The sequence below is a fragment of the Nansenia antarctica genome (genome assembly GCF_963989245.1).
Source record: "Nansenia antarctica genome assembly, chromosome: 10".
NCBI lineage: Eukaryota > Metazoa > Chordata > Actinopteri > Argentiniformes > Microstomatidae > Nansenia > Nansenia antarctica.
Window position 1 is genome coordinate 23,000,991 of NC_137680.1, and position 20,825 is coordinate 23,021,815.

At 47.6% G+C, this 20,825-nt stretch overlaps 1 protein-coding gene across 1 annotated transcript; it reads right to left on the reverse strand.

Annotated features, from left to right (window-relative positions):
• Positions 1 to 3,271: 3,271 nt before the first annotated feature.
• ppox (protoporphyrinogen oxidase) lies at positions 3,272 to 16,717 on the reverse strand. Its single transcript, XM_080540840.1, has 11 exons — positions 16,620 to 16,717; positions 15,894 to 16,009; positions 13,893 to 14,025; positions 13,349 to 13,493; positions 12,749 to 12,966; positions 12,120 to 12,180; positions 11,520 to 11,638; positions 9,685 to 9,798; positions 6,025 to 6,174; positions 4,272 to 4,314; positions 3,272 to 3,998 (listed from the first exon to the last, which is right to left on the reverse strand). The coding sequence occupies exons 1-11, from the start codon at positions 16,620 to 16,622 to the stop codon at positions 3,865 to 3,867; spliced, it is 1,236 nt and encodes a 411-aa protein (XP_080396966.1). The 5' UTR covers positions 16,623 to 16,717; the 3' UTR covers positions 3,272 to 3,864.
• Positions 16,718 to 20,825: the final 4,108 nt, after the last annotated feature.

Genomic DNA, 20,825 nt, shown 5'->3' on the forward strand with positions numbered 1-20,825 from the left:
CAAAGAAGGGCTACAACAGCACCTTGACCTTCTATTCTCCCAGACCTGGGCCTTGACAGTGAATCTCACGACGAAAATTATGATTTTCCAAAAAAGATCCAGCCTCCAGCACCACAAATTCAAATTCTTCCTAGATACAATTGCCCTAGAACATACAAATAATTCTACCTATCTCGGCCTAAACATCAGCACCACAGGTAGCTTCAACAAAGCTGTGAACGACCTGAGAGATAAGGCAAGGAGGGCTTTTTACGCCATCAAAAGGAACATCAAGTTAGACATCCCTATTCAAATCTGGCTCAAATTATTGGACTCCGTTATAGAACCCATTTCCCTCTATGGTTGCGAGGTCTGGGGTCCACCTGCCAACCAAGATTTTACAAAATGGGACAAACACCAAATTGAGACTCTGCATGCAGAGTTCTGCAAATGCATTTTTCGTATCCAACGTAAAACACCAAATAACGCATGCAGAGCAGAATTAGGACGATACCCACTAATTATAAAAATTCAAAAGAGAGCGTTTAAATTTTACAACCACATAAAAGAAAGTCACCCTTGACACGCTCCACAACAAAGCCCTTACCCACAGAGAGAGGGAGAAGCCCCCTCAGCCAGCTAGTTCTGGGACTCTCACAGTCACAAGCAGAGCCACCTATTAGACTAAACCAAATTATAAGAAAAGAAAAAGAAAATGACCTGACACATTGGCAAGAATCAACCAAAAACCAGAGCAAATTGGAATGCTATTTGGCCCTAAACAGAAAATACACAGTGGCAGAATACCTGAGTACTGTGACAGACCCAAAGCTAAGGAAATCCTTGACTATGTACAGACTCAGTGGACACAACCTGGCCATCGAGAAAGGCCGCCACAGGCAGACCTGGCTCCCCAGACCAGACAGACTGTGCACCCACTGCACACAAAACCAGGTGGAAACAGAGCTGCACTTCTTAACTACCTGCCATCTGTACAAGGACATCAGGGACACATACTTCCCACTGATCACCAACATCCAGGGAGACTTTGAGGACTTGACCAATGTCGAAAGGCTACCATATCTGCTGGGTGAGGTACAGCAATGTGCAAACACAGCAGCAAGATTTGTTAGCTGCTGTGATAGAAAAAGGCAATCAAATGGGCTAAAACCACCATAAGAATTTAAATAAGTTTTATTTCATTCATTTATTCTAGTATGTAATCTATTTGTAATCTATTTATTTGTAATCTAGTTTGTAATCTATTTATTTATTCTAGTATGTACATGTATGTACATTACATTATTTTGTTTTTTATCTTCACACTTCACATGCTTTGGCAATGTAAATGTATGTTTCCCATTCCAATAAAGCCCTTTGAAATTGAAAAAAAATGTGAAAATTGAGAGAGACACCTAGTCGTGTTGAGTGTATGTATGTGTGTGTGTGTGTGTGTGTGTGTGTGTGTCTATGCTCCAGTAAGTCTGATGGACATTGTTTTGCTTCTACTTCACAGATATATAATGTAGCAGACATACTTTAGCACTGCACAGCTAGCTTCTAACCCCCCCCCCCCACACACACACACAGGAGGAGGGGAGAGGAGGAGGGGAGGGGGGAGGAGGAGGGGAGGGGAGGAGGGGAGAGGAGGATGAGGGAGGAGGGGAGGGGGGGGGAGGAGGATGAGGATGAGGGAGGAGGGGGGAGGAGGGGAGAGGAGGAGAGGATGAGGGAGGAGGGGGAGGGGGGGAGAAGGGAGGAGAGGATGAGGGGGGAGGGGGGGAGGAGGGGAGGATGAGGATGAGAGAGGCGGGGAGAGGGGGATGAGGGAGGAGGGGAGAGAGGAAAGGAGAGGGGGATGAGGGAGGAGGGGAGAGGGGGAGGGATTTCTATTAGAAGTCATTAAAGCTTCATGAATATTTCACCCTCGTCCACGATGAGATTTATCCTCCACCAATCACCTCCTCTCTCATCCCCCTCTCCCCTCCCCTCCTCTCTCATCCCCCTCTCCCCTCCCCTCCTCTCTCATCCCCCTCCTCTCTCTCCCCTCCTCTTCTCCTCTCTCACCCCCCTCTCTCCCCTCCTTTTCTCCTCTCTCACCCCCTCTCACCCCCTTTTCTCCTCTCTCTTCCCCTCTCCCCTCCCCCCTCCTCTTTCACCCCCTCCCTCCTCTCCCCTCCTCTCCCCCCCTCTCCTCCTCTCACCTCCTCTCTCATCCACCTCTCCCCTACTCTTCTCCTCTCTCTTCCCCCTCTCCTCTCTCATCCACCTCTACCCTCCTCTTCTCCTCTCTCATCCCCCTCTCCCCTCCTCTCTCACCCTCCTATCCCCCCCTCTCCTCTCCTCTCTCTTCCCCCTCTCCTCTCCTCTCCCCTCCCCTCCTCTGTTCCAGACCAGACTAGACTCAATGCAAAGATGTCATCAACCAATCCCAAAAGTAGATGATCCATCTTAATCAAAACCAGATTAAACTGGTTTTGTAATTAATCAGAGGTACGTTGCACATCTTAATTTTAACCCTGGATTAGTTAAACCAGTTTAAACAAAGATTACCATAGGATTAGTTAAACCAGTTTAAACAAAGATTACCATAGGATTAGTTAAACCACTTTAAACAAAGATTAACATAGGATTAGTTAAACCATCTTAAACAAAGATTAACATAGGATTAGTTTATTTTTAGCGTCCGCCATCTTGGATCTGATGGAATATAAACTAGTTCACATGATGGAGGTCTGAATAATGGAACACAGAGACCTGACCTGACTAATGTGCTGGTAATGATGCTCCCCTCCTCTACCCTCCTCTCCTCTCCTCCTCCCCTCTGCTACCCTCCTCTCCTCCTCCCTTCTGCTACCCTCCTCCCCTCCCCCTCCTCTCCTCCTTCCCCCCTCTCCTCCCCTCTCCTCCTCTGCTCCTCCCCCCCTCCCCCCCCCCTCTCCTCCTCCCCTCCCCCCCTCCTTCCCCCCTCTCCTACCCTCCCCCCTCCTCTCCTCCTCCCTTCTGCTACCCTCCTCCCCTCCCCCTCCTCTCCTCCTTCCCCCCTCTCCTCCCCTCTCCTCCTCTGCTCCTCCCCCCCCCTCTCCTCCTCCCCTCCCCCCCCCTCTCCTCCTCCCCTCCCCCCCTCCTTCCCCCCTCTCCTACCCTCCCCCCTCCTCTCCTCTCCTCTCCTCCCCTCCCCACCTCCTTCCCCCCTCTCCTCTCCTCCAGACCATAATACCAGTCACATCAGAAAGACACTTTTATTGCTCAACATTTTCAACAAAACATCCATGACTACGGTAAACTCCCCAGAACATTCATAAAACAATGTTAGAACATCATCATCATCATCATCATCATCATCATCATCATCATCACCACCATCATCATCATCATTGGGTTATTACATGTTAGAACTAGGGCTGGGACTTTAACGTGTTAATTTTTGATTCATTAATTACACCTTTTTAACAAATTTTAATCGCTTAAAAAAAAAAAAAGTCTGTGTAGCTAAAATAAACAGGATTTTGCTGCTTTAAACGTATGTCTATTCATTGATTCACTCGTATACCAAATCCATTAGAATTGAAAACTGTTGCTTCTGGTGTCAAATATTGATATGCAGTTAAAATGCGATTAATTTCGATTAATTAATTACAAAGCCTCTAATTAATTAGATTTGTTTTTAATCGCGTCCAACCTCTAGTTATAACATCACCAACATCACCATCATCATCATCATCATCATCATCATCACCATCATCATCACCATCATCATCATCACCATCACCATCACCATCATCACCATCATCATCACCACCATCATCACCATCATCATCTTCATGTCCGTCCGTCCCAGCCTGAGTGTGATTGGTGGAGGGCCGTGTGGGCGTGGTCAGGGCGTCAGGCCCCTCCCACCAGCGCCTCTGCCGCCGCCCGGCCACTTAAGATGACATCATTGACGGACACGCCGTCGTAGGAGGAGCCTGCCAGCGTGAGGGGGAGTCGCTTGTCTCTGATGAACCGCCTCATGTTCTCTGTAACCACGACAACGCCACAACACACAGTCTGTTAGTGTGTGTCTGTGTGTGTGTGTGTGTGAGCGCGTGTGTGTGGGTGTGTGTGTGTGTGAGCGTGTGTGTGTGTGTGGGTGTGTGCGTGTGTGTGTGTGTGTGTGTGTGTGTGTGTGTGTGGGTGTGTGTGCGTGTGTGTGTGTGTGTGTGTGTGTGTGTGTGTGGGTGTGTGAGCGTGTGTGTGTGTGTGTGTGTGTGTGTGTGAGTGTGTGTGTGTGTGTGTGTGTCCAGTCTTACCAAGTCTCTTCCAGTGGCCCACATAGTACTGAGGGATGCAGTCCTGAGGAGACAGACAGACAGGTTAGACAGACAGACAAGCAGGTCAGAGAGACAGACAGGTCAGACAGACAGACAGACAGACAGACAGACAGGAGGTCAGACAGGCAGACAGTCAGAGAGACAGGAGGTCAGACAGACAGATAGACAGACAGACAGGAGGTCAGACAGACAGACAGACAGGCAGACAGGAGGTCAGACAGACAGACAGGAGGTCAGACAGCCAGAGAGACAGGCAGACAGACAGACAGGTCAGACAGACAGGAGGTCAGACAGACAGACAGGAAGACAGACAGACAGGCAGACAGAAAGGTCAGACAGACAGACAGGACAAACAGACAGAAGGTCAGACAGACGAAGGCTCTCTCTCTCTGGAACTCCCTCCCCATAGTGATCCACAACGCCCCCACCCTGGACTACTTCAAACTAGCCCTCAAAACACATTTGTTGTTTTCTGTTTTGTCTGTCTGATCATTCCCTTGTTAAGCGTCCTTGGATTTTTTGAAAGGCGCTATATGAATTAAAGTTATTATTATTATTATTATTATTCTTGCATTCAAACTATTCCAAAGTGCTCAAGAGGAACGGTGGGCTGCAGGGTTGCCAGATGGGGCGGGTTACCGCCGAATGGGCAACTGGATTTAGCGGTTATAGACTGGTTAGGCTGTAGTTAGGCTGCTTATCTCTATTCCGTAAACAGGTAAACGTGACGCAAGTGAATATGAAGGAGGAACCAACCAGGCAGCTTTTTGAACCTCTCAGCTGACAACGCGTACCCTGACCTTAACATGACCTTAACATGACCTTAACATGCCTAACTGTACCCGCGTACACTGACCTTAACATGACCTTAACATGTCTAACTACTACCCGCGTACACTGACCTTAACATGACCTTAACATGACCTTAACATGCCTAACTGCTACGTACCCGCGTACACTGACCTTAACATGCCTAACTGCTACGTACCCGCGTACACTGACCTTAACATGACCATAACATGACCATAACATGACCTTAACATGCCTAACTGCTACCCGCGTACCCTGACCTTAACATGCCTTACTGGTACGTACCCGCGTACCCTGACCTTAACATGCCTAACTGTACCCGCGTACACTGACCTTAACATGCTAACTGCTACGTACCCGCGTACACTGACCTTAACATGCTAACTGCTACCCACGTACACTGACCTTAACATGCTAACTGCTACGCAAAATGTGTACATGTTGGCAGGTCTGCAGACAGACAGACACAGACAGGAGGTCAGACAGATAGACAGACAGGAGATCAGACAGACAGACAGGTAGACAGACAGGTAGACAGTCAGGCAGACAGACAGGAGGTCAGTCAGACAGACAGACAGGAGGTCAGACAGACAGGCAGACAGACAGACAGGTAGACAGACAGGTAGACAGACAGGAGGTCAGTCAGACAGACAGACAGACAGACAGAAGGTCAGACAGACAGGAGGTAAAAACAGGAGGAAACACCATCATTGACACACACACATACATACACATACACACACACACACACACACACATGCACACACATACACGCTTTCATACAACTCAAAGCGCTTTGAGTTGCATTTCATGTACGAAAGGCGCTATATAAATAAAGCTTTACTTACTTACTTACTTACACGCACATAAACGCACATACACGCACATACACACACACACACACACACACACACACACACACCTTAAGCAGAGCGACCACGCTGTAGATGGGCGCCGTGGTAACGCCCAGGTGAGAGCGGATCGCCTGACTGGCTGTTGCTAGGAGACGCTGCTCTGTCACTTCCTCTGGGCTGCCGAACACTTCCTGGAACCAAGCCCCGCCCAGCATCACCTGCCAACCACATCACACCTACCTGTCACCTGGGCTAGAGTGTGTCTGTCTGTCTGTCTGTGTGTGTGTGTGTGTGTGTGTGTGTCTGTGTGTGTCTGTCTGTGTGTGTGTGTGTGTGTGTGTGTGTGTGTGTGTCTGTGTGTGTGTCTGTGAATTATGTGTGTGTGTGTGTGTGTGTGTCAATCAATCAATCAATCAAATGTATTCATATAGCACATTTAAACATGACACTTGTCAACCAAAGTGCTTGACAGTAAAAGTGCTCCTAAGGTGTAAATAAACAGAAAATAAACAACCAACAGAAACAACAGAGGAACAGAACAACACGTCACAACAGACAAGACAGGAGTCAGAGTGAGTCAGGGAACGCTAAGGAATACAGGTGAGTTCTGAGCTTAGATTTAAAGGACTGGATGGAAGAGGCAGGTGTGATGGAGGGGGCAGGTGTGATGGAGGGGGCAGGTGTGATGGAGGGGGCAGGTGTGATGGAGGGGCAGGTGTGATGGAGGGGCAGGTGTGATGGAGGGGGCAGGTGTGATGGAGGGGGCAAATGTGATGGAGGGGGCAGGTGTGATGGAGGGGCAGGTGTGATGGAGGGGCAGGTGTGATGGAGGGGCAGGTGTGATGGAGGGGGCATGTCAGGTGTGATGGAGGGGGCAGGTGTGATGGAGGGGGCAGATGTGATGGAGGGGGCAGATGTGATGGAGGGGGCATATGTGATGGAGGGGGCAGATGTGATGGAGGGGCAAGTGTGATGGAGGGGGCAGGTGTGATGGAGGGGGCAGGTGTGATGGAGGGGGCAGGTGTGATGGAGGGGGCAGGTGTGATGGAGGGGGCAGATGTGATGGAGGGGCAGGTGTGATGGAGGGGGCAGGTGTGATGGAGGGGGCAGGTGTGATGGAGGGGGCAGGTGTGATGGAGGGGGCAGGTGTGATGGAGGGGGCAGGTGTGATGGAGGGGGCAGATGTGATGGAGGGGCAGGTGTGATGGAGGGGGCAGATGTGATGGAGGGGCAGATGTGATGGAGGGGCAGGTGTGATGGAGGGGGCAGGTGTGATGGAGGGGGCAGGTGTGATGGAGGGGCAGGTGTGATGGAGGGGCAGGTGTGATGGAGGGGGCAGATGTGATGGAGAGGCAGGTGTGATGGAGGGGGCAGATGTGATGGAGGGGCAGGTGTGATGGAGGGGGCAGGTGTGATGGAGGGGGCAGGTGTGATGGAGGGGGCAGGTGTGATGGAGGGGGCATATGTGATGGAGGGGGCAGATGTGATGGAGGGGCAGGTGTGATGGAGGGGGCAGGTGTGATGGAGGGGGCAGGTGTGATGGAGGGGGCAGGTGTGATGGAGGGGGCAGGTGTGATGGAGGGGGCAGATGTGATGGAGGGGCAGGTGTGATGGAGGGGGCAGGTGTGATGGAGGGGGCAGGTGTGATGGAGGGGCAGGTGTGATGGAGGGGGCAGGTGTGATGGAGGGGGCAGGTGTGATGGAGGGGGCAGATGTGATGGAGGGGCAGGTGTGATGGAGGGGGCAGGTGTGATGGAGGGGGCAGATGTGATGGAGGGGCAGATGTGATGGAGGGGCAGGTGTGATGGAGGGGGCAGGTGTGATGGAGGGGGCAGGTGTGATGGAGGGGCAGGTGTGATGGAGGGGCAGGTGTGATGGAGGGGGCAGATGTGATGGAGGGGCAGGTGTGATGGAGGGGGCAGGTGTGATGGAGGGGCAGGTGTGATGGAGGGGGCAGGTGTGATGGAGGGGGCAGGTCTGATGGACATGGGGATGCTGTTCCAGAGGTCAGGGGCTGCGACAGCAAAAGCACCCCCCCCTAAACCTGAGGTGGCTAGGAGACCCTTGACGTTGGTATAGGGGGCGAGGAGGTCTGCTAGGTAGGAGGGGGCCTTACCATTAAGAGCTTTATAAACAAAAAGAAGAACTTTAAAGTCTATCCTATAACGTACTGGGAGCCAATGAAGGGAGGCGAGGACAGGGGTGATGTGAGCTCTCTTCCGAGTACCTGTGAGTAATCTAGCAGCGGCGTTGTGTGTAGCTGTAGGCGGGCCATGGTCGACTTATTAAGCCCCATTAAGGGAGTTACAGTTATCAAGTCGTGATGATATAAAGGTGTGAATGACTCTCTCAAGGTCTGAGGGGGAGAGAATGGCCTTAATCCTGGCTATGGTCCGGAGCTGGAAAAAACACCCCATCACCACCGAGTTCACCTGCCTATCTAAGTGAAATTCGGGGTTGAAGAACACACCCAGGTTTTTAACAAAGGGCTGAACGAGGACAGACAGGTTACCCAGGCTGCTGGCGATCACACTGGTTTGGTTTGGGGGGCCGAAAAGGAGGATTTCACATTCAGATTCGTTGAGTTGTAAGAAGTGTTGTGCCATCCAGCATCTGATGTCATCTAGGACCGGAGGCTGTCAAGACTGGACTTGTTGTTGGGTTTCATGGGGAGATATGGCATAACAATGGAAAGAGATGTTGTGTTTCTGAATGAGTAAGCCCAGGGGCAGCACATACAGAGAGAATAGAACAGGGCCGAGGATGGAGTCTTGTGGGACCCCGCAGGAGAGAGAGGCAGAGGGGGAGGAGCTTCTATCACTGAGGTAGGAGGTGAACCAGGAGAGAGCTGGGCCACTGACACCAACTGCCTGGCAGAGACGATGGATGAGGATGTTCTGGTCGACCTTTCGACAGAAACGGGAGCTTGGAGATTGGCCTGTAGTTATTGAGCTGGGTGAAGTCTAGGTTGGGTTTTTTCAGAAGGGGCTGGACCACTGCATGTCTGAAGCAGGTTGGAAAGGTACCAGTGACTAGGGAGGTGTTAATGACAGAGAGGATGCTGGGACCAGTTGAAATACTTCTTTCAGAAGAGCAGAGGGAACTATGTCAAGTGGGCAGGTGGTGGGCTTCATTACAGTGAGTCTGGTGGTGGTGGGGGGGGGGGTCTTACAGTGAGTCTGGTGGTGGTGGGGGGGGTCTTACAGTGAGTCTGGTGGTGGTGGTGGGGGGGTCTTACAGTGAGTCTGGTGGTGGTGGGGGGGGTCTTACAGTGAGTCTGGTGGTGGTGGGGGGGGGGGTCTTACAGTGAGTCTGGTGGTGGTGGGGGGGGTCTTACAGTGGTGGTGGTGGGGGGGTCTTACAGTGAGTCTGGTGGTGGTGGGGGGGTCTTACAGTGAGTCTGGTGGTGGTGGGGGGGGGGTCTTACAGTGAGTCTGGTGGTGGTGGGGGGGGTCTTACAGTGAGTCTGGTGGTGGTGGTGGGGGGGTCTTACAGTGAGTCTGGTGGTGGGGGGGGGGGTCTTACAGTGAGTCTGGTGGTGGTGGGGGGGGGGGTCTTACAGTGAGTCTGGTGGTGGTGGTGGTGGTGGTGGTGGGGGGGGTCTTACAGTGAGTCTGGTGGTGGTGGGGGGGGGGGGTCTTACAGTGAGTCTGGTGGTGGTGGTGGTGGTGGTGGTGGTGGGGGGGGTCTTACAGTGAGTCTGGTGGTGGTGGGGGGGGGGGTCTTACAGTGAGTCTGGTGGTGGGGCCTCCAGGGCGGTCGTGTTCGGGGAACGGGACGGAGTCGTAGACGACCCCCAGCACCCCCGGGTCCTCCCAGGAGGGGACCAGGTGGCCAAAACCCTGCAACACACACACACACACACACACACACACACACACAGTCTTCAAGCTGTTGTCCAGATAACAGAACTACCAGCTGACCCCTGAAGACGAGAGGGGTATTCCTAGAAGGGCGATTAAATCAAATCCTGGCTAGTTTTTCTAATTTGCTTTAAGTGATTTAAGTGATTTTTGACACACGTATTACGTGCCGAACTACATTCAGTTCCGTGAAGTCTTTTAGGAAATATTAGTTCCCACTTTTTACGAGATAGATAGACAATTTGATATTTTGATAGATAGTTTGATAGATAGATCGTTTTTATAGTGTGCTAGATAGATAGTGTTTTCAGCAGAAGAAAAGGGAGTTGATCTCTCAGATCTTCCGCCGGTAGATGTAGCTGGGTGTAGCTAGGTGTAGCTAGGTGTAGCTGGGTGTAGCTAGGTGTAGCTGGGTGTAGCTGGGTGTAGCTAGGTGTAGCTGGGTGTAGCTGGGTGTAGCTGGGTGTGGCTAGGTGTAGCTGGGTGTAGAGCTAGACGTAGCTAGGCGTAGCTGGGTGTAGCTAGGTGTAGCTAGGTGTAGCTGGGTGTAGCTAGGAGTAGCTGGGTGTAGCTAGGTGTAGCTAGGTGTAGCTAGGTGTAGCTGGGTGTAGCTAGGTGTAGCTGGGTGTAGCTGGGTGTAGCTAGGTGTAGCTGGGTGTAGCTGGGTGTAGCTAGGTGTAGCTAGGTTTAGCTAGATGTAGCTGGGTGTAGCTAGGTGTAGCTAGGTTTAGCTAGATGTAGCTGGGTGTAGCTAGGTGTAGCTAGGCGTAGCTAGATGTAGCTGTTTCGGCCGCCATGTTTTTTTTCTTCTGTCAAGTGTCTTATTTTACCTAGAATGCATTGCGTGACAGGTTATCTAAATCAGTCATTAGTCACTCATAGGTGAGCTTTATGCAACAGGAACATTTTAGAGTCTTTCGCAAGACTGACTTTAAAGTGTCTAAAACCTGGTACACACATAAAGATAATCTGGTACACACATAAAGATAATCTGGTACACACATAAAGATAATCTGGTACACACATAAAGATAATCTGGCCGATTTTGGCCAGATTTCCCCCCTTCCGACCAAGGACAGCAAACGCCCGATTATCAGACGGCTCTAAAGATTATCCGACAAGATTATCCTGTGGTGTGAGGTGTGTTAAGAGTCCATTTCTCCCGACAATCTGCTCTGAAAATGGTCGGGGCAGTTGATCGTAAATATTAAACATGTTCAACATTTACGATCAAAAGTCCTCGTGTGTGTGGGCGAAACTGACAACTACCGAGTCCGATTGTGACGTGGAATGGAATGTAGCCAATCAAGAAGCGAGCTGACTGACTTTATTCTGAACTTTATTTGCCCTGTCGCACATGGCTGCCTCTACAGGTCAGTCAGGGTACTACTACCCTGATCATGCCAGATTTCTGGTTTGGGGGATGAGACTCCAGACTGTCGGAGGACAGATCTTTATGTGTGTGGTCGTATATCGGAACACACCACACACAATACCATCAAAACTGTTCAATCCATGATTTTTTATCTTCATGTGTGGGGTCTCTCTCAAATAAAAATCTGTTAAGATTTAGAAAATCCTGATATGTGTACCAGGCTTTAGTCTAAGACTGGGTCTATCTTTATGCAACTGGCCCCTGGTCAAGGTCAAGGTCAGGGTTAGGGGTCAGGGTCAGGGCTAGGGGTCAGGGTCATTCTCACCACCACAGGCAGGATGGATCCCTCGTACTCCAGATTCACCACGGCAACCGTCACCGTGGCGATGTCCCGTAGCTGCTCTGACAGGGTGTGGCAGGCAGGGGGCAGCACTGAGGCCAGAGCTGCACACACACACACACACACACACACACACACACCTAAGCTGAGAACCAACTTATATTTAGTCTTTACAGACAAGCGGGATAGAGAGGGAGGAGGGGGAGTGAGAGAGGAAGGGGGGGAGGGAGGAAGAGGAGAGAGAGAGAGAAAGAGAGGGAGGGAGGAGGGGGAGAGAGAGAGGAAGGGGGGGAGGGAGGAAGAGGAGAGAGAGAGAGAAAGAGAGGGAGGGAGGAGGGGGAGAGAGAGAGGAAGGGGGGGAGGGAGGAAGAGGAGAGAGAGAAAGAGAGGGAGGGAGGAGGGGGAGAGAGAGAGGAAGGGGGGGAGGGAGGAAGAGGAGAGAGAGAGAAAGAGAGGGAGGGAGGAGAGGGAGAGAGAGGAAGGGAGGGAGGGAGGAGGGGGACAGAGAGAGAAAGAGAGGGAGGGAGGAGGGGGAGAGAGAGAGAAAGAGAGGGAGGGAGGAGGGGGAGAGAGGGTTTGACGTACCTTTAGCAGGCAGAGCAGAAATGATGTGATCAGCTGTGATCGTCCCATCCTCCAATTTGATCTACACAACAACAACAACATCATCAACAACATCATCATCAAAAACAACATCAACAACAACAACAGCATCAACAACAACAACATCATCATCATCAACATTATCATCAACAACAACATCATCAACAACAACATCATCAACAACAACAACAACATCAACAACAACATCAACAACAACAACATCAACAGCAACAACATCAACAATAACTACAACAACATCAACAACAATGACATCAACATCATCAACAACATCAACAACAACATCAACAACATCAACATCAACAACATCAACAACAACAACAACAACAACAACAACAACATCAACAACATCATCAACAACAACATCAACAACATCAACAACAACATCAACAACGACATCATCAACAACAACATCAACAACAACAACATCAACAACAACATCATCAACAACAACAATAACAACAACAATATCAACAACATCAACAATAACAACAACAACATCAACAACAACATCAACAACATCAACAACAACATCAACAAGAACATCAACAACAACAACAACATCAACATCAACAACATCAACAGCGTCTCACCTCCCAGCCGGTGTGTGTGTAGGCCAGGCCCGTGACGGGCGTGTGTGTGTGCAGCTCCACGCGGCCCCCCGGCCCCCCCCTCCGCCCTCCCGCCCCCCCCAGGTGCTCCTGCAGGGCCTCGGGCAGCGCCTGCAGCCCCCGCCGCAGGGACCACTGGGCCCACGCCTCCTTAGCCGCCCGCTGGGCCAGGGGGGAGGGGGGGGGGGCCGGGCCGGGGCCTGGGGAGAAACACCACATCACTCTCGCCTGTTCTGCTTCAACATTACAACCCTCCCCAACCCTTTACAACACTTTACAACCCTCCCCAACACTTTACAACCCTTTACAACCCTCCCCAACCCTTTACAACCCTCTCCAACCCTCTCCAACCCTTTACAACCCTTTACAACCCTCCCCAACCCTCCCCAACCCTTTACAACCCTTTACAACTCTCCCCAACCCTTTACAAACCTCTCCAACCCTCTCCAACACTTTACAACCCTCCCCAACCCTCCCCAACCCTTTACAACCCTCTCCAACCCTTTACAACCCTTTACAACCCTCCCCAACCCTTTACAACACTCCCCAACCCTTTACAACCCCTCCCCCCCCGCCTCTCACCTGCGCCCAGCAGCATGCCCAGCAGGATGGAGCCCCGCCTCTGCTCTGCGTGGTACAGGGGGGGGAAGCAGGAACGCACACTCAGCTGCCTGCTGTCCCCCGCAAACACCCCCCGGCACAGGCTGTCCACCGCTATGTCTGCCAGCTGCACACACATACGCACACGCACACGCACACACACAGAGAGAGAGGCTGGTAAGGTGTGTGTGTACCTCGGCGTGTGTGTACCTCGGCGCCCAGGCGGCGGGTGATGAAGGTGTGTGTGTGTGTGTGTGTGTGTGTGTGTGTGTGTGTGTGTACCTCGGCCCCCAGGCGGCGGGTGATGAACGTGTGTGTGTGTGTGCGTGTGTGTGTGTACCTCGGCCCCCAGGCGGCGGGTGTTGAAGGTGTGTGTGTGTGTGTGTGTGTGTGTGTACCTCGGCCCCCAGGCGGCGGGTGATGAAGGTGTGTGTGTGTGTATGTGTGTGTGTGTGTGTGTGTGTGTGTGTGTGTGTGTGTGTACCTCTGCCCCAAGGCGGCGGGTGATGAAGGTGTGTGTGTGTACCTCTGCCCCAAGGCGGCGGGTGATGAAGGTGTGTACGGTCTGGTCGTCCCCCGGCCCCCTGCTGACCAGCAGATCCCCCAGCATGCACTGCAGTAGCGGCCGCGAGAAGGGGGGGGTCGTCCTCCACATCCCCCTGGGGGGGCAGATCAATACTGAGACATCACTACTAGATATCACTACTAGATATGATACTAGACATCACTACTAGATATGATACTAGACATCACTACTAGATATGATACTAGACATCACTACTAGATATGATACTAGACATCACTACTAGATATGATACTAGACATCACTACTAGATATGATACTAGACATCACTACTAGATATGATACTAGATATGATACTAGACATCACTACTAGATATGATACTAGATATCACTACTAGACATCACTACTAGATATGATACTAGACATCACTACTAGATATGATACTAGACATCACTACTAGATATGATACTAGACATCACTACTAGATATGATACTAGATATCACTACTAGATATGATACTAGACATCACTACTAGATATGATACTAGACATCACTACTAGATATGATACTAGACATCACTACTAGATATGATACTAGACATCACTACTAGATATGATACTAGACATCACTACTAGATATGATACTAGACATCACTACTAGATATGATACTAGACATCACTACTAGATATGATACTAGATATGATGCTAGACATCACTACTAGATATGATACTAGATATGATATTAGACATCACTACTAGATATCACTACTAGATATGATACTAGACATCACTACTAGATATGATACTAGATATGATACTAGATATCACTACAAGATATGATACTAGACATCACTACTAGATATGATACTAGATATGATACAAGACATCACTACTAGACATCACTACTAGATATGATACTAGACATCACTACTAGATATGATACTAGACATCACTACTAGATATGATACTAGACATCACTACTAGATATGATACTAGATATGATACTAGATATGATACTAGACACCACTACTAGATATGATACTAGACATCACTACTAGATATGATACTAGACATCACTACTAGATATCACTACTAGATATGATACTAGACATCACTACTAGATATGATACTAGATATGATACTAGATATGATACTAGACATCACTACTAGATATGATACTAGACATCACTACTAGATATGATACTAGACATCACTACTAGATATGATACTAGACATCACTACTAGATATCACTACTAGATATGATACTAGATATCACTACTAGATATGATACTAGATATGATACTAGACATCACTACTAGATATGATACTAGATATGATACTAGACATCACTACTAGATATGATACTAGATATGATACTAGATATCACTACTAGATATGATACTAGATATGATACTAGACATCACTACTAGATATGATACTAGATATGATACTAGACATCACTACACGAGAGGGAGTGTGTTATACTGAATATCAGCAGGGCTGTGATTCGGTCGTAGGTACGAGACCGCAGGCCGAGTACCGAAGACGATCACAGCCGTGCTGATATTCAGTATAACAGCACGACCTCAAGTGGGATATTGCTTTTATACAACAGTTCTACAGCGCGATTTTTTAGTTAACAGTAATAAGCGACAACAGATTATGATTTGTTTAATTTAATCATAAAAATAAACAAGAAATAGTTCCGCAACTGAACTTCAAATGGACTGTTGGCTAGTAACCTGAACACAAACATGTAGTCTAATTAACGTTCATTTAGTAGAACATCTGTGCGGCGGAGTGATACATATAGTTAAAAGTCCCAGTGCTGTTATACTGTATATCAGCACTCATGGAATGCCTCTTGTCCAATCAAATTACTTGGTCGGAACTAACTGTTGTATAATACTAGATATCACTACTAGATATCACCCCCCTCACCCCCACTCCTCACCCCCCACCCCTCACCCCCCCCCTCCACACCCCTCCACCCCCCTCTCACCCCAGGCCGGAGGGCATCCTGTGCAGCTGTCCTCTGACGTAGAGGAAGCGCTCCTGAGACGCCACGTGGTCGTAGGTGACGGGGAGCAGCTCCCCCTCCAAACCCACCTCCTCCACCTGCACACACACACACCACACACCACACACCACACACCACACACACACACACACACACACACCATGATTATATCATATACCCACACAGACACCCCCCCCCCCCCCCCCCCAGTACCATGGTCAGGGTGTTGCCTCCCCCCCCCCCCCCCCCCCCTCAGTATGGTGAGACGAGCTTGACAACCACTCAGGGATAAAGTAATGTCATTAATATAACTAGTGAATGGAACAGGACCCAGGATCCACCCTTGTGGAACACCTTGTCATTCAGACTGGGCTCTCATACATATGAGACAGCCTCACTTATACATATGAGACAGCCTCACTTATACATATGAGACAGCATCACAGAAGATAGCTGAGTCGTTACCCCCCCCCCCCCCCCCCAGTACCATAGTCAGGGTCCCCCCCCGAAACCATGGTGAGGGTCCCCCCCCTCCCCCCCAGTACCATGGTGAGGGTGTGTGTGTGTGTCCCCCAGTACCATGGTGAGGGTGTCCCCCCCTCCCCCAGTACCATGGTGAGGGTCCCCCCCTCCCCCCGTTACCATGGTGAGGGTGTCCCCCCCCCGTTACCATGGTGAGGGTGTCGTCGTCGTCCCCCCCCCCGTTACCATGGCAAGGGTGTTCCGCCCCGCGGGCCCGGCTGGTCTGATGCCTCGGGGTCCGTGTTCGAACACGCCTCCGTCTGGACGCCTGGTGGAGTGCAGCCACCCCCCCACACGACCCCCCCCCTCCACCAGCACCACCTGCACACACACACACACACACACACACACACATATACACATTACCATCACACACACACTCACACACACACACCATCACACACACACAATCACACACACACACAATCACACACACACACACACACACACCATCACACACACACACACCATCACACACACACACACACACACACACACACCATCACACACACACACACACAAACACACACACCATCACACACACACACACACACACACACACACACCATCACACACACCATCACACACACACACACACCATCACACACACACACCCACACCATCACACACACACACACCATCACACACACACACACACACCATCACACACACACACACACCATCACACACACACACACACACACACCATCACACACACACACACACACACACACACACACACACACACACACACACACACACATGAATGTAGTTAGCGTATATGAGTGTGTCAGCTACACTGCTCTCCACAAGGATCCTTCAGAATCGTTTTGTTTTGATCCCAACCAGAGTGAATGACGCCTTCTGCTCCTTTACCTAATAAGTTACAGATTCTAATATTTATGACATCCATATCTTCTATATGTGTTTTTATTTATAAGATATTCAAATGAAGGGAAGATCCCTGAACAGTTTATGATTTGCAAAAGTTAGACATTTTCTCCGGCAAGCTGATGCAGAAGTGTTAATGCATGCTTTTGTTATTACACGTTTGGACTATTGTAACAGTCTCCTTTCTGGTCTTCTCTCAGAAAGCTATTGGCCAGCTGCAATTAGTCCAAAATGCAGCAGCAAGAGTTTTAACCAAAACAAGCAGACAAGCTCATAACTCCTATTTTAGAAACTCTACACTGGCTTCCTGTTAAGTTCAGAATAGATTTCAAGATCCTTCTGCTTCTCATTGGCACAGCACCAGAATATCTGAAATACCTTTTGCTACCATATCAGCCCAATAGAGCTCTCATGTCTTTTGCTACCATATCAGCCCAATAGAGCTCTCAGGTCTTCTGATGCTGGTTTTCTCTGTGTACCACAGAAGAAGAGATTTGGTGAGGCTGCATTCTCATTTTATGCTCCAGATTGTGGAATGCACTGCCAGTTTACATTAGGGATGCAACCTCAGCACATATGTTCAAGTCAAGACTAAAAACCGATCTTTTTAATATTTTTAAATTTTATTTAACCTTTATTTATACAGGTAAGAAACACATTGAGCCCCAAGGGCTCATTTTCAAGTATTTTGTAAAGTCATATCAAGTAATATTGCCTTTAAATGACTAAATAATTAAATTAAGCTTATAAAAACCCATCCTTTTAATATTGCATTTAAATTACAAAATAATTAAATTAAGATTATATAATGATTAAAGCACTTTGAGCTGCAACGATTGCAGGAAAAGCGCTATACAAATAAAGTTATTATTATTATTATTATTATTATTATTATTTACTTTAAAGAGAATTCACAGGTTCATTCTTACTCAGCTGGTCATCCTTTAACCTTCACCCCCCAAGTGTCTTATTTGTAGGGGTCCGTTCTCTAACCTTCACCCCCCTACGTTTCTTACTTGTAGGGGTCCGTTCTCTAACCTTCACCCCCCTATGTTTCTTACTTGTAGAGGTCCGTTCTCTAACCTTCACCCCCCTATGTTTCTTACTTGTAGGGGTCCGTTCTCTAACCTTCACCCCCCTATGTTTCTTACTTGTAGAGGTCCGTTCTCTAACCTTCACCCCCCTATGTTTCTTACTTGTAGGGGTCCGTTCTCTAACCTTCACCCCCCTATGTTTCTTACTTGTAGAGGTCCGTTCTCTAACCTTCACCCCCCTATGTTTCTTACTTGTAGGGGTCCATTCTCTACCCTTCACCCCCCTATGTTTCTTACTTGTAGGGGTCCGTTCTCTAACCTTCACCCCCCTATGTTTCTTACTTGTAGGGGTCCGTTCTCTAACCTTCACCCCCCTATGTTTCTTACTTGTAGGGGTCCGTTCTCTAACCTTCACCCCCCTATGTTTCTTACTTGTAGGGGTCCGTTCTCTAACCTTCACCCCCCTATGTTTCTTACTTGTAGGGGTCCATTCTCTAACCTTCACCCCCCTATGTTTCTTACTTGTAGGGGTCCGTTCTCTAACCTTCACCCCCCTATGTTTCTTACTTGTAGGGGTCCGTTCTCTAACCTTCACCCCCCTATGTTTCTTACTTGTAGAGGTCCATTCTCAATCACATTGAGAGGCGTAAAGTTATGGAATGGCTTTCCTCATCTAGGGTTAGGAGACACTTCCTCTATAAGATGTTTCAGAACACTCTTAAGAGATCATTTTACTGCTGCTTTGTAACTGTTTGTTTTATTTTATTATTGTAATTGTTTAATTGAAATGTCCTTTATGTATCTTAGTTTGTTCAATATTTCTCATGTATGCATAATACACACACACACACACACACACACACACACACACACTTACATACATCAACACACACACACACACACACACACACACACACACACACACACACACACACACTTACATACAACACACACACACACACACACACACACACATCAACACACACACACACACACACACACACACACACACACACACACACACACACACACACCACATCTGCATTTACACCACATAATCACACATTCACATTTTATTTTTTAACTTTGGTAAAGGTAAAAAATATGGTTATTCATGGTTATTCATATTTTGACATTATTATTATTATTACTATTATCACTAGTTTGCCATCACTCTTATGTACTTATGTTATGTTTGTGTATGTTATGTTTGTGTATGTTATGTTTGTGTAATTCTTTTTTGAATTTTATTTAACCTTTATTTATACAGGTAAGAAACACATTGAGTCCCAATGGCTCATTTTCAAGTGTGACCTGTTCACAGGCATACAACATCCACCACAAACAAATACAATACAAAAACCTGGCCTACATAGTCTAAAAACTAAACTAAAAACGACATTGTCTAAAACTAAAACTAGTCTAAAATAGTCTAAGATAAACTATGTTTATGTATGTTATGTTTGTGTATGTTATGTTTGTGTATGTTATGTTTGTGTAGGTTATGTTTGTGTATGTTATGTTTCTGTAAGTTATGTTTGTGTATGTTATGTTTGTGTATGTTATGTTTGTGTATGTTATGTTTGTGTATGTTATGTTTGTGTATGTTATGTTTCTGTATGTTTGTGTATGTTATGTTTGTGTATGTTATGTTTGTGTATGTTTGTGTATGTTATGTTTGTGTATGTTATGTTTCTGTATGTTATGTTTCTGTATGTTATGTTTGTGTATGTTATGTTTCTGTATGTGTGTGTATGTTTGTGTATGTTATGTTTGTGTATGTTATGTTTGTGTATGTTTGTGTATGTTATGTTTCTGTATGTTATGTTTGTGTATGTTATGTTTGTGTATGTTTGTGTATGTTATGTTTGTGTATGTTATGTTTGTGTATGTTATGTTTGTGTATGTTATGTTTGTGTAGGTTATGTTTGTGTATGTTTGTGTATGTTGTGTTTGTGTATGTTATGTTTGTGTAGGTTATGTTTGTGTATGTTATGTTTGTGTATGTTATGTTTGTGTATGTTATGTTTGTGTAGGTTATGTTTGTGTATGTTATGTTTGTGTTATGTTTGTGTATGTTATGTTTGTGTATGTTATGTTTCTGTATGTTTGTGTATGTTTGTGTATGTTATGTTTGTGTATGTTTGTGTATGTTATGTTTGTGTATGTTATGTTTGTGTATGTTATGTTTGTGTATGTTATGTTTCTGTATGTTTGTGTATGTTATGTTTGTGTATGTTATGTTTGTGTATGTTATGTTTGTGTATGTTATGTTTGTGTATGTTTGTGTATGTTATGTTTGTGTATGTTATGTTTGTGTATGTTATGTTTGTGTAGGTTATGTTTGTGTATGTTTGTGTATGTTGTGTTTGTGTATGTTATGTTTGTGTATGTTATGTTTGTGTATGTAATGTTTCTGTATGTTTGTGTATGTTATGTTTGTGTATGTTATGTTTGTGTATGTTAT